The sequence below is a fragment of the Astatotilapia calliptera genome, chromosome 5 (assembly GCF_964374335.1).
Source record: "Astatotilapia calliptera chromosome 5, fAstCal68.1, whole genome shotgun sequence".
In the NCBI taxonomy this organism is placed as follows: Eukaryota; Metazoa; Chordata; class Actinopteri; order Cichliformes; family Cichlidae; genus Astatotilapia; species Astatotilapia calliptera.
The window spans coordinates 22,219,362-22,234,298 of NC_137426.1; the positions used below are offsets into that span (position 1 = coordinate 22,219,362).

Consider the following 14,937-nt stretch of genomic DNA (forward strand, 5'->3'; position numbering starts at 1 on the left):
TTGTGGGCTGCAGTGTGGGTATTTGTCTGTATTTGTGTGTGTCTGTGTGTGTGAGAGAGAAAGAGAAAGGGCACAGCTCCACCTACTTTAACCTCTTTGACTGTACAGACACAAAGAGAACCTTTGAGGGGGGTTGGTGTCAAAGACTTGCTGTTTGAACTCGACTGGAATTTGGAGCCTCTGAACCACAACTGTTTTCTGCATTTGGGCTTCATAATATCAGCAGCTTCTATCTTCAGAGTATGTTAGGGAGTGAAAGTAAAAGAGGGAAAGTGAAAAACAACTGCACAGCTCGTCAAGCAATGTTGAGTATCCTGTTTAGTTATTCTCCACTCAGACAATTATTGATTTGAACTAAACACTGTTGTTGTGGGATCACAGCAGCTGTGACACCATTTCAATGTCAGATCACACCTGCCCTTGAGCTATGACTCTCACACACCTGTCAATAGGGCTGTTCGATATAACGATAAATATCGGATGACGATATAAAAACGTCTATGTTTAATTTTATGCTATCGTTTGTTTCGTGGTGTCGCAAAATAAACTGTTTACGGCAATATTTTTTCATCGTTTTGATGGTGACAGTAGTGACTAAATTCATTTCTTCTTTCTCTCTTTCCCTTTTATTTAATATAACCACACTACTGATGGAAAAGCGCCTGTTTTATGCGTTGTCAACGAAGGTAACACCATCGCGTGTCCGCTTGTTTATGTTCCACATAAACCTTTCACAATAAAGCTCAAGATCCTGTTGAGACTTTTCAAAATAAACGGAATCACGTGAAAGAGCAGATTATTTACGGATGAGAAGTAAAAAAGAGCCGCCAGGTGCTAAAAAAATAAACCTTAGACGCAAACGTTAGAGCGGCTTTTCCCCGCAGCACGCCGTGTAATAAATACTCACAAAGAAAACGGCGGTGGTTACAATTTATGTCTAAAAATGTATAGTTTCATGCATCGGTTAAAACACTGGACTCCAGGTACACGACGCGCAGCTGGAAACACTTCACGCAAGTCGAGCTGCCCGAGATTCACATAATTTACAGAAAATGTTACATTTTTGTGATTTATATCGTTATCGGGACGATAGAATTCTTATATTGGGATATGAGATTGTGTTCATATCGCACAGCCTTACCTGTCAAGCTTTTTGACTCTATTCCATTCAGTGCTGAAATGCTACCAGTTTTATATACCAAATGGAAAGACATGGAAATACATCATGTGTGAAAAAACTCTGGTATAGGAGCATACTGTGGGAAGGGCCCATAGCCCCCTTGACCCTACTTCCGGCACTATTTATGGGATGGCACTGATCCATCTTTGAACTCGGGCTTCATTTTGAGCTCAACTCAGCTCTAGTAAAGTTTGATGATAGCATCTTGTACAGTTGCGGCACTGTCGTGTTGACAAATCTGGCCGCTGTGAGCCCGTGGACCCTATCTACACCTTTGTAATAGTTTGCACATTTTGCCATGGTGTATTCTTCGAAGATCATGAATATACGTCTGCATTTTTATGACAGTTTATCCAACAGTGGGTGAGATGTTTGAGTAGACTGTCAGATTGAATTTGCTGCCCCCAAACCTATGCAATGCTATGCTAAAAACAAAACAAAAACAGCATTTTGCTATTAGTGTTGAAGCTCAGATATCATTTTGGTGCTTGTAATGATAATATATGCCATCTGCGCCATGATTTTCTGCATGGATGTGTTTGACCATAAGTGCATCACGAGTCCAGTAAGACTGCAGTTATGTGTTTACATAGTATTTTTTTTTTCTCATATTTTTACGAGCTCCCCAGTCCCTGTTGCAAAGGGCCGGCTGTTGAGTGGACGTGTGTATTCTCTAATGAACAGCATCCATCCCGCTGTCTGCCTGCGATGCTGCTGCAGAGGGGATGCAGGTTTTCATGTCGGCAGCCCGCTACATACTGAGAGAGAGGGAGAGAAATGAGAGATTATAGCCTTGCCTGCGTCTCTTAATCTAGGTCACAGAGCATCAGGAGGCAACAAGCCTGGCTCATTTAGCCTGTGAAGCACAGTGGGCCAGGACTGCTGCGGGGGGATCTCTCCTCCTTTCCCACCCATCCACTCTGACTCTAAAAATGACTTCTCTCAGTCTTCCTCTGTCCCCCTATTGCTTTATTATTTCAGTATTACCCTCCACAAAAATAGATGAAATGCTGTCCTGTGTGTCTGATTAAAAAATAACAATAATACTGAAGTAGTTCTGTTGGCATTTCCTGCAGTGAAGAGTGTTAAGAGCATTATGACAGACTGTATATAAAAGATGGACAGGTTTGTTTTTAGAAGTCGTCTTGGCCGTCGTATTGTTAGCTTCTTTATTTAAAAACTGGACATAACCACATTCGAATTAGGGTAGACCTTCAGTGTTGTCTGCTAGTGCTAGCTAGGCTGATTTACTCTGATTTGTGATGGGATGCTAACCATGGCCAGCATCAGCAAATCTAAGCTCTTAGGGTGTCTTTTAGTGCAACCAAACACTGAACTTCAGTCATCACCCACCTAAAGCAGTCACACCCTTAATATCACATAACATTAACCTTATAGTATAACTGAGTGAAGTTAATCCTTTGTACCTGTTGGGGAAATTACCTCTACCAAACCCTTTTTTGGTACCAGGCTTTAAAAATGTGTGTATTCATGTTGCAGAGCTTACAACTCCATTTATTTGTGGTTGGTGTGCACACAGCATTGACCGGGACAGGAAGCTGATTTAGCTTTTATCTCTTTAATTTTATCTCTTTAAAAGCTCATTAACTGTTGCAGAGGAGCTGCCCTCTGATCTTCACTGTCCCAGGCCACAGGCTTGATCCTACACCATGAAAAGATGAACTCTTCTGCTGCTTGTTTCACAGCAGGATCCGGTTTGGTTTGTTTTAATTTGTGGATCATGGTTTTCATGTAAAACTTTGCATGTCCACTTTCACCACGAGCGCAGACACACTGTTACTAAAAACCTTCTGCTGCTTTGTGTACTAAAGAAACTGAATTATTTAGATGACATTCAAGCGCACCCCTCCAGCTGGGTAACTGAATCGTGTCACGTTCAAGTTCACAGTGAACCACAGGTGGGTCTTTAGCCTCCTCTGGCTTTAAAGTTGTGCTTCCCAACACCTTCTGGTAATTAAAGCTAAACTTCCTCTGATCTGTTAGTTTCCATTCTCATGCCACTTTCTGCTAAAAATAGCACAAGTCAAAGAAATGCCAGAGTGAGGGTGACAGTGTTGGAAAGAGAGAGTGTGGTTAAGTCGATATGCTATTTGCTGAATTATTAAAAAGTGGCAAATAGAAGTGGCAGTCGGACTTGGCCTCACATGCTTCAGCCCAGGCAGTGCGCTGCTACTTAATCCAAGTTTCTTTCTGGTTTATGTTGCTTTCACTTTCAGGCCGAGCCTCCTGAGCTCAACACGTTATACTTATTCTACGTGTCAGTGAGTTAATATTTTGATAAATTGTCCTCATCATAACTCAGCCCAAATCAATTACTGATTGTACTGGCTGGAAAATACTGTTATAGTAGCTGCTAATTCAAGCACAAGAACTACAGAGGAATAGCTTAAAAGAGCCTTGTGCCGCTTGACCCTTTCGATCAGATACGAGGCTTCTCATCCTGCCTTGTCTGGATGTCTGTGATCAAACCAAACATACTGAAATAGAATTAAACATGCAAGTTCATTGCCCTAACACAGATATGTTAGCCTGCAGTTTTGTTGCCTGGAGGCCCTGTTGGCTGTAATATGCAAACTACTGCAAACTACGTTACACTTGGCTGTTCGCCCATCCGTTTATCAACATCCATTGCACAACAGGACCTCTTCAGCATGCTGTTGATCATTTTGGAACCGACTCCAAATAAATGCTCATTCAGTGACTGAGCAAAGTTCGCAAGCTTACTTCTGTAAATCTATTTCATCTTGCATTTCATTTCATCTGCTTCTAAAGCGCCATCGTGTTCATTTAACACAGGGGTGGGAAACTCCAGGCCTCCAGGGCCAGTGTCCTGCAGGTTTTAGATCTCACCCTGGGTCAGCACACCAGAATCAAATGATTACTTCATTACCAGGCCTCTGGAGAACTCCAAGACATCTCGAGGAGGTAATTTAGCCATTTAAATCAGCTGTGTTGGATCAAGGACACATCTAAAACCTGCAAGGACCATCATGGATTCGTATGTCACGTTCCCTCGTGCTGCACCACACAGTGGTATGGACACAGCTCTTGTGTGACCACCCACACCCTGCCCCCAAATCCTCCCTCCCCCCCTAACACATGCATTTTTTTCCTTTTGAAATTTTCCATAAAGCCTTTATCAGATTAAAACAGCCATATGTTGAAGCACATACAGGAACACAACTGCACACTGTGCTAAGCTGTTAAAACCATTATACGGGAAACATGAGGCTTCTGCCACCAATGATAATGTGCTGAGATGCTTTTGCAAATGTGGGGGAGAAATGCAGCTGAGTGTTGCTGTGTTGCATGATTTTCTTATAAATCATAATAGTCAATCGAGAGCAATTAGCCGATTCCCATCAACCCGTGAAGACAGGAAATGCACTATACGCTTTAGCTGGTTATAGTTTCAACTGTACAAATAAAAGCCCCTCATGGGTGTATATATTCTACATTTTTAATGTTCCTCCGTGAATCTTTTGCAAATGAATACAGCAACAAAGAAGTTTTATTCGGTGGGACGAGTAAAAGTTCTGCAGTTGCTAACAGATTAAAAACAAGGCATCTGATTGGATAATTATAACTGTGAGGTCAAAGGAGGGGGTCCTGACAAAAGTTTAAAAAAAAAAAAAGAAAAACCCAAGACGAAACGCTCAGACTTCAAATAACCAAAGAGGCAAAAAAGTGCTACAGAGCAGGGATCCTTAAGCAAAACCATTAACAATTAAAGCAAGTTATAGTAACTATAATATTTATGAGAGGCCTAATAACCTTCTAATGCTTTCTTAATTATTTACAGCTCAGTTTGTAAATGCTTAGCTGCACACTTTAATAGAAGGGAATATAAACAAAGACGTAAAATCAAAAAGAAAATAATCTCAAATGAATTCATGGTGAAAATAGTCTTTCACCATGAATTTGAATGAATTTTTGAAGTTTCTACATCAGGGGTGGGCAATTCCAGGCCTCGAGGGCCAGTGTCCTGCAGGTTTTAGATCTCACCTTGGGTCAACACACCTGAATCACATGATTAGTTCGCCTCTGGAGAACTTCAGGACATGTTGAGGAGCTAATTTAACCATTTAAATCAGCTGTGTTGGATCAAGGACACATATAAAACCTGCAGGGACACCGGCCCTCGAGGCCTGGAATTGCCCACCCCTGTTCTACATGCTTCTGAGGGAAACCTCACACTGGTTAATGAGGAGTGCCCATCATAGTTTTCACGTCTGGTTCTCTGGAGGTTCATGTTAAGTCATGCTTTGCTGTCCTCCAAAATAAACTGTCTCTGTGGAATGGGTCTTTGGAAGTATCAGGCCTTGCATTAAACAGGGCTACTCTCATGTGTTTTGCTTAACACCAAAACAGTTTTTAAGTGAGCTCCTTTGGTGCTTTTGTCGTTCTTATACAACATGAAACTTTTATTTTGAAAAACAAATCATTTTTTTTATTGAGTTATTTTTAAATTTTGCTCATAAGGACCACATCACTTGTTCACACATCCTCATGTTTGATCAAATTCTTACAGTTGATGTCTACATACTTGGATACTGGCCACTGGTACAGGTCTCAGCAAGAAAACTGGTGTGTGAAGAGTTTTCGTAGGAATTGCAAATGACAGTAAGAACGAGTTAAGCAGAGGTAGCCTCTTTCTGCTCTGCCAGGCTGATTGTTCTGATCTCATCAACTAAACCACACGTCCACTTAGCTGCTCCATTCACTGACCCTTAACCTTTGCTGTTACACCATTTTGAAACCTTATCAGACTTTTTTATAATAGCTTCATCTCCCATTTTCATTTTCTGTTTTCCTTTGTGGTTCTAGAGTGTACAGGCTTGGTCATGAACCCTCACAGGGAGACGTTATACATTACAGTCAGCTGTACAAATACACTTGATGTAATCTGACTTGACTGGAAAGGATTTGACTGTGACATCTGCTCACCAGGCAGTTCTGTGACTGCCTAAAAGTGTGTTGAACTTCACAGTCAGCATTTCAGCCCCCACCACACACACACACACACACACACACACACACACACACGATTAAAACCCGGAATACAATCCTCGCCTGGGTTTAGATCTCGCTTTGTAAGACGCTAGACATATTTAATGCAGTCAAAGACAGCACAAAATCATAGCATTTGCTAAGTTAGCATAATATTTAAAAAATATAAAAACAGATATATTGTGTTTAACAGCGTGCAAAACTCTGTCAGCACCTGCGTGATGTTTTTGGATACGGTGATACTGCTCCTGGGACATTTTTGTTTTTAGGTTTACATCATTTGTCATACATAATATTATAGCCAGAACTCAGCGTCTCACTGGTTGTGTAAATCCCATAGGAGGATATGCGTTTGACGGTGTTCAACGTTTGTAACGGCTTCTTCCAGCAAATGTTGAAATGCAATGTGTCAGGTGTGTCTCCACGCCCTTTTCTTTCAGTCTTGTTTCCAGCAAAGACAGAAACTAAGGAAGGAGGTGGAAGGGCTGCCGACTGAGTCACGGTTTCATCCCAGACACGTCTTGAGCTCAGTGTGTGGAGGCAAACATGGAAACATGAATTGCACTGTTGGCCAGAGTTAACCACACCCTGCTTACAATTTCAGGGAAAACGAATCACCTGAGAGATCAACTACAGGGAAACTGTGTGTGTGTGTGTGTGTGTGTGTGTGTGTGTGTGTGTGTGTGTGTGTGTGTGTGTGTGTGTGTTTTAGAGCTTGAGGCTTTTTTGAAGCACTTTCTTTCACTCACCAGTGCCTGTAATTCCAGTTTTGTTGTCTGACAGAGTAAAGGTACAGGTAAAGGTAAAGGTACACAGAAATTCTCTGTTGCTTTCTTTTCGATAATCCATTGTTGTTTTTTGTATCCTCCCAAACGGCAATAATTACTAAAACCATCATTATAAAATTCTCTAAAAAAGATAAAGATGTTTTGTTTGGTGAAATAAAACATTGCACAAGACACCTTGAATTGGGGAAATGATCATTAAAAAAAAAGCAGTGTAAAAGTGTGATATGTCAGACAGTGTAGAATAAGATCATCGACGCTGAAGAAAGGCGAACAATATGGAAGTCACAGAAGAAACAAAAAGCTCCAAGTTTTGTCAGTAGCACCCGAAGTGTCATTCACACTTGCATGGTCTTGTATTCTCAAGCAGTCTGGACTGATTGTTCAGTACAGAAAGCATGCATCATACAAAGGACATGAACCATTTGCTAGGATCTACATTTATGTTCCATATAGACAAAAGTATTTGGATGTACATATTTATCTACAGGCTGCACCCTGTACCAGGTCGCCCGTCTGTCACATGGCTCACACAGAGAAACAGACAACATACATTTTTTTTATCTAGCTATATTATCCCAGTGTGGGTGTGTGTGTCTTCTAGAATACACATTCAGTTTTCTTGTTGTCTAAAAGCAACACAATATTAAGTGTTCTTAATATTTTGTCCCCTTAATATATTATTAATGTGTGGACAAAATGCTGAAATGTCACCACCAGGTTTCAGTTCAATCTTATACATGTTCCCTTGAACTCAGTCAGCAAATGCAGAGGAGCCCCAGAGCCAAAGAGGAGGGGCCATATGTCAGTTACTCTGGGTAAATTCGAATACTTCACTGACAAACTTGTTTTATTCCGTTTGGAGGATCCTCCTTGGAGTTTGCTATTGTGTGATTATAGTAGACACATTATCATCAGGCTTATTCGCTCTTGTAAGATGAGAGAAAACGGCAGGAAATCCACGTTTCCTCTGTAATATTTTGCCAAGTGTTTATATAATTTTCACAAAGCAGGTGTTAACACGACTTTAAGTTGTTTGTTTCTTTTTTTTTCTTTTTGGAGACCAAGTATTCGAATGATAATGTGATGAGGGAGAGAAAGAAGCAGGGAAAGAAAATAGAGGGCAGTAGCTAATTACTATTCAGACTGAGTGCCTGTGGGGAGGAAGGAGAGTGCAGGCCTGCTGCAATTCAAATAATCTGAAGCTAGAAAGTGTGAGAGTGTGGAGGGCTTAGACAAGGCACTGCTTTGATGTTTCTCCCCTTCACGTCGTGGAAAGTGAAAACGTACGCTCTGAGGTGCACGCACGGGTTTCCTTTACTGATGCAACTGTCAAACAAAGACAGGAGAGCAGAGTGGCGGCAGCCTCGTGTGAAACCTGACTGTAACACTGAAATAGTCGCATGGTGACCTCTCCACCAATAGGACAGACGTGACTGGGCCACTCTGAGAAAGTGGGTTAACGAGTGAGGCCCTCATCACCTCAGCAGGGCTGTGATTTGCCTCGAGCAGATTTCTTTGACTGTTTGCATATAGTGTGTGTAGACATGTTTGTCTTTATAATATAAGCTGGGCTAAATAATACATCTTTTTAACTCTTTTTCTGGTAACATTTTATAATACGGTTTGCAACTAAGGGTGTAATTCCCCTCTAATTAAATGGGATTTCAATGTTTTTTATGTGAAATTACAATGTCATTATATTTACCCACAAATACGCAGTCTGACTAAAACAGTAGTGCCTCATGTCTTTACTGAAAAGTGTTGGTAAAGTATGGGAATTCTTGAATATAGACCCTCCTTAATTTGCTCCACCTTGGATGCCTGCTAGGGGTAACCCTTGTTTCTTTTCTTTTTTCTGGAGTGAGCACTTTCTGTCATATTTCAGGCCTGCTTGCTCGAGAAGCAGGCCTGAAATATGGTGGTGATATACATTTAGGGGACCGAACTTTGTCATTAAGGGTACGGGGAGGTTGTCAAACGTCGTATTTTTGCGGGAAAGAGTCAAACAGTGACGACCTTTACTTATGAGACTTGCACAATGGTGAGGAGGAAAAAATCTCCCAACAAAACCATTTCAGCTCATAAATGTTTCAGGGTTGTTGTTATTGAACAGAATGTCAGAAAAACAGGATTTTACCTTGGCCATTGCAAAACATTAGTTTTATTTATTTTTTAACAATATCATTGTGGATGTACCTGTGTGCTTTGACTCATTCTGCTTGCACAACACGACCGAGGTCCATGGTCATGGACTGCTGCTCAGACACGCTCCTGCAAAATTTCTCAATGAAATTCAGACCTAATCTGTCCAAGTCCCAAATCTTGATGGCCTGTCCACATAACTTGTTTTGTCCTCCAAACACAACATTTATAACTTTTATCAGAAAATTACATTTTTATCTCATCTGTGTTACCGAACAGTCAATTTTTGTCTCACACTGGACACTTTAACAAAGATTAAGTTGCGGTGTGGAGTTATCTGCAGGTGCTCTGCCGTTCCCGTGGATTTTTTTTTCACCACTTCTGGGCTGTGTTCATAGTGTAAACTTTGTATGATGCCCGACACTATGGAGAGTTCCTCTATCGCTAGACTAGGGATGTTAAACATAAAACCCAGGGGCCAGAATGGGCCCATTAAAGATCTCCAATCCAGCCCACTGGACGGCATTGGAACATGTAAAGGAGAGCATAAACTTTGGAACTTTAACTCCAAATTTTAATAGGTTTTAATAGGATTTATGGGCATCCATAAAACACACCATCTACTAAAGGTGGTTTGAGTTGTTGTGCTAGTTATCATGAACTGAGAAAACCCCAAAGTCTTTATAAATGCTTCTGGAGCCATTTCTAGCATATTGCACTTTGATTTTTTTTTTCTATGATGATGTGAAAAATTGAGGCGCGTCACACTAACTGATCCTTCTTCTACGAACTTACCATATCAGTTTTTTTTGTTTTTCCTGTGCCCTTTATTCACAGGGCGAGGCACCGCTACAAGCTGCAAGGGTTGAAGTGTTTCCAATCCCATGGAAAACCTCACTCAAAATAGCTTTTTGGAAAAGTACCAAAAAAAAGATGTTGGTAATTATAATAGTTTTTTTTTTTATAGTCACATTTTAGGAATAATTGATGGAAAAAAAAATATAAGGGAGCACACATACATATTTTCATGCAGGGCTCTAATCACCTGTAGTTCACTGATCGCATGCAATGCTTTCACATCAGTTTAACCCTTCAGCTTCAACTGCTGGAGACCAAATGTGATGACGCAGCCGTAAAAACACAGATGACTTTCAAATCATCCAGATGGAACAGTGATTACTTTGAGATTCATTTAATGCCACACAAGCCCCTCCCCCTTCACTGACTCCATCTCCCTCTCTGCCTATCTGCAGTGAAACTGCCTGTTCACATAAGCTAAAAATAAATTGTGTCACTGAGCGTGGCCAACTGTACTGTTCATGCATTACTTATGGAAGTGTTTGCTTTTCTTCCATTTTCAGAAAAAAAGGGCCCTCAGTCGCCGAGCAGATATTGTGTTGGAGTGGTCTCTCAGGCAATATCCTCCAAACAGGAGCACTTTCACTGTTGCCGTCCTATCCACAGTGATGTCAGCAGTGTGGCAATTTATATGGCTGTGTTGTAGGTTGCCTAAGCTTTTCTGTCTCTTCTGCTTAAGAGTTGTGTTAGAGGTTCTGTTTAAGACCAAGCAGATTAGTCAGTTATTAAATATAAGCGGAGGATCTTTGTATCATCTGTAATGTCAATTACGCAAAATGTGATTCTTATTGTTTTCATCCTTTCATAACAACAAATCCAAAAATTCCAACAATCATAAAGCAGGAAACAGAGGCCCAGCTTGAATATCCACCACAGTTAAAAACACCTTTAGCCTAACATGTGAGGCCATACATTCTCACTCTTTACAAAATAAGAATAACTAAAGTTTAAGCAAACTACAGTTTCAAAGGTATTGGTGTATTTTTTTTTCTGGACTGTTTAGTCATAACCGACATCTAAAGATGAAGTTTGCATATAATTGCGGATACAAATCATCAGCTATTTCTCTGAGCGGTTTTCTAAGTAGATTCAAAGTTACTCAGAGCGAACTTGGATGATGTCTTGACTGCATGTGTTGTAAATCATATGCGTTTCATGTTGATTTAATAATAACATGTTCACAGTGCAAACTTCTTTGCACATCTCCTGTAAAGAATTCATACAAATTTGTGACCTTGAACCTCTTTCTGTTTTGGTTTGCGCTGGAAGGCCTTCTGTTTTGGGGATTCGTGTAACCATCATGATTTTGTTCCAATTTTATGCTGCTTTGCTTTTAACACACCGACTTCAAAAAGTGACACTTCACTTGCTGCTTTATATTCCACCCTTTGTCTTTGTAACAAGATGCTCACTTCACGTTAGTGCTTTTAACTTTGTGGTTTGTTGGAACCACATCAGAAAATCCTCATCTCCTCTCTGTTGTCCTCTGTGCTGTAACTGGGCAGAGAATAAAAATCAGTGCCAGAAAGATTTGTATTTTTCTTTGCATCTCAGAATCCTAAATTGTAATCACAGATTAAAACTGAGGCCCACAGGGCATTATGCTACTGAGTGGCTGATTCACAAACATCAGGGTCCTCCATCAGACCGGCCAATACTTGTAGTTGATATAAAGCTATCTCCCCTTCGTACAGACATTTTCAGGCACTGTAAAAGGATAACAGGTTGTTTCAGAGACATGTGGAGATGAAGTTTAAAATGCAGCCAGGGCAGCTACTGGTGAACATACTGAATGAATCATTGCTGATCAACACAATTACTGTAAGAGTGTGTACGGGCTCTCCAGATGGATTTTTAGTAACTCAAAACCTGACAGCTTTGCCCACAGAAGAGTTTGGCAGAGTTTCTGTATCGCTTCGGGGCCAGCCGAGAGCTCAGTCAGGCTGTGTTGGGTCTGGTGGGGTGGAGGAAGCTGCAGATGGGCTGTTGGCAGGAGGGATGGAAGATGGTGTCGAAAGGACACTGCTTACCTATCACTTGAATACGATCAAGTCAAACCCGTGGCTCAGGATTCCTCCTCTTCTGTCCTTTGCAGCATCATTCTCATCTTCATAAGCTTTTTCTGACTTCATCGCTTTATCTTCTCTGCATTTCCGTTTTTCCCTTTCTTGTCCTCAGTTTTCACACTTCTGTCTTTTCTGTCGGTGTCTCTGAATCATCCCATCTCTTGCCCACGCTTCCGTACGTTTCCAGATTTAGTCCTGTTTTGTTTTTCTCTTCTTTGAGGCTGGAATCGAGCCACATGTTTGACGCCTGCAGTCATCTCCAGAGATTACTGCAACACTGTGTGGGTCCAACTGTGTTTTCATCATCTTCTTTATCATTTTTTTTTCTTTTTTTCCCTGCTGCTTCCTGCTTTTTCTATCACAGTGGGTTGGAACAGGTGTTCGCTGACTCCATTCACAGATAGAAAGCTGATCATGCTGAAGCTGTTTATTCTACCATCGATCTGCGATAACACTTGAGTAACTGTTGCTTGGTCCTTATGACAGTCTTTCTACGATCTGCTCTGCTGAAGCAGGGTTAATGAGAGGGAAAAAGTGATATTAATAATGCTGATATTGTTGTAATGGCAAAGAGAAATGTGAAAACACTACCATCATAACATTTTTTATTAAAGTTCAGGGTTCAAATGAGCACCTTTGACAGTCTAACTGGTGTATATTTGAATTCCATCAAATAAAACAATCAGAGTTTGAGATGTTTTGTTATTTTTATGGTGGCATATCTTATGCTCATTTTTTCAGAAGCAATACAGAGTTTTATTTTATTTTATTTTTTCTACAGGTGACATCACACAGAAGGGCTATGAGAAGAAAAGGGCAAAACTTCTGGCTCCCTACATAATCCACACTCCACGTAAGTGTTCATAATCCCTTTTTTGATCGGGCTAAGCATAGATGTGCATCCCTCGTGTCTTTGCTGTTTTCCTGTCTTGCTTAGGCATACTCAAAACAATATTTTCTTTGTCTTTTTGCCGTGGCAAAGAATCTGTTCTTGACTTAAATTAAAAAACGATATTTAAAAATAGAATCATTTCACACCCATAGCTTTTTTTAGTAGCTTTTTATTTATTATGTTACAAAAATGAAATTAAAAAACAAAAAAAACAGACTTGGAACAGCAGATCTACAAAGCAGACAAACACGAGCTGATTCTCTCAGTTGGAATATGACAATCCATGTCCTTAAAACAACGTCCAAAAAGCCCACCTAAAAAAAATAAATGTAGCTTCAAACACACACAAAAAAAATCAATTTTAATATTTTTCATGTCATTTGAAATTTACATTCAGTTCAGTTCAATTTGATTTCAAATATATGGCGCCAAATCACAGCAAAAGTCACTTCAAAACGCTTTATATTACAATATTATAGAGAAAACCGCAACAATCCTCAGAGTAAGCACTTGGCAACAGTGGGAAGGAAGGACCCCCTTTTAATAGGAAAAACCTCTGACAGAACCAGACTCACAGAGGAGCGGCCATCTGTAATAATAGCGATAGCAGAGACCAATTGACATGACAAGTATACATGGTGTGCTTAATGCACAGCCACACTGTGCACATATGACAGCAACATGGTTTCATGGTAAAAAGGCTAAAGTGGCATTTGAGGTTTTCCTAAAACAGAGAAAACTATCCAGTCTTTGTTGTGATGCTCATTAATATCATTACTATCATCACTGAGGTTCTGAAGAATATTAAATGGTCTGATTCCTATACAGTGCTCTCCCACTCCAGGTGAACATTCAATGTGCTTTATACACCGTTTCATTTATTCACTGCTTCTGTTCACACTCTGATGAACAACACATATTTGGGAGCAACTCAGATTCCAGTATCTTGTCCAAGAATACTTTGAATACTTTGTCCAAGACTACAAACCACCAACTTTCTGATTAGTAGATGATGACCTGCTCTACCTCCTCCTCTAGCCACCCCGTTGCTAAGAATTCATGTACCTTGGTAGCCTGGTGAGCAGCCACAACAGAGCCCATAAAAACATCACAGCCAGAGTGAACAAAGCTAGAGGTGCTTTTAGGTGACTGAGAAATATATAGGATCCAAAGCAAGCTCCAGCTCTACAATAGCAATGTTAAGACAGTGCTGCTATATGGCTCTGACTCTTGGCGGGTAGTGCAGAAGGACATAAACCAAATCATCACCTTCCACAGCACAGTTAAACAGATAGTGTTTAACAGAAACAGTTAAAAGTTCAGCAGATACCCAAGGCCTGTTACAGGAAAGTCTTCTGCCTATTAAATCAAAGTGTTTGCAGAAATGAGTATGTAAAGCAGTTTTTGATTGTTTTGTAACAATGCATGTATTTTGTGTTTATTTTACAGCACCACCTCCTCAAAATGTACAGCCTCCTGCTCCTAGTTCCTCGAGCCATGCACCTCCACCCTCCAGCTCATCCCGGTATCGTGAGCGACGCACTCGCAGAACGCATCGCAGTGGAGGAACCCGGGATGACCGCTACAGATCAGGTGAGCAAGAAGTCCAGCGCCAAAATGTTCTTCATCCCACTTTGGTTGTCCCATCAGGATCACACCAGCGGTACAGCACACTACAGCACAGTTTTCAGAGCTGAAACGATCCGACAACAGTCTGTTTTTAAGCTCAGATCCTGGGCTGTTTCAAAGGGACAAATTAAAGAGCTGTGGGGAACGTGTGTGTGTGTGAGAGCGAGGCAGACAGCAGTGCTTTGCCGCAGCTGGGAAGCCCCCTTAGTGAGGACCCCCTTCTCAGGCAGAAGAGTGATGTCAGTGGCTGGCTATGTATGAGAAGGTTGTGAGGAGAGCAGGGGAATACAGATTTTTTTTTTTTTTTTTTACACAAAAAAATCCTATATAAGTGGTAAAGATCCGAGAAAG

At 40.8% G+C, this 14,937-nt stretch overlaps 1 protein-coding gene across 7 annotated transcripts in view; it reads left to right on the forward strand.

The window, feature by feature from the left end:
• dip2bb (DIP2 acetate--CoA ligase B (putative)b) overlaps nucleotides 1–14,937 on the forward strand; it is a 49,130-nt gene that overhangs the window by 5,139 nt on the left and 29,054 nt on the right. For all 7 annotated transcript variants that reach the window (XM_026168084.2, XM_026168086.2, XM_026168085.2 and 4 more), the window contains exons 2-3: nucleotides 12,847–12,918; nucleotides 14,407–14,550. In XM_026168084.2, coding sequence (XP_026023869.1) covers nucleotides 12,847–12,918; nucleotides 14,407–14,550 — 216 coding nt within the window. The remainder of the gene's footprint in view (nucleotides 1–12,846; nucleotides 12,919–14,406; nucleotides 14,551–14,937) is intronic.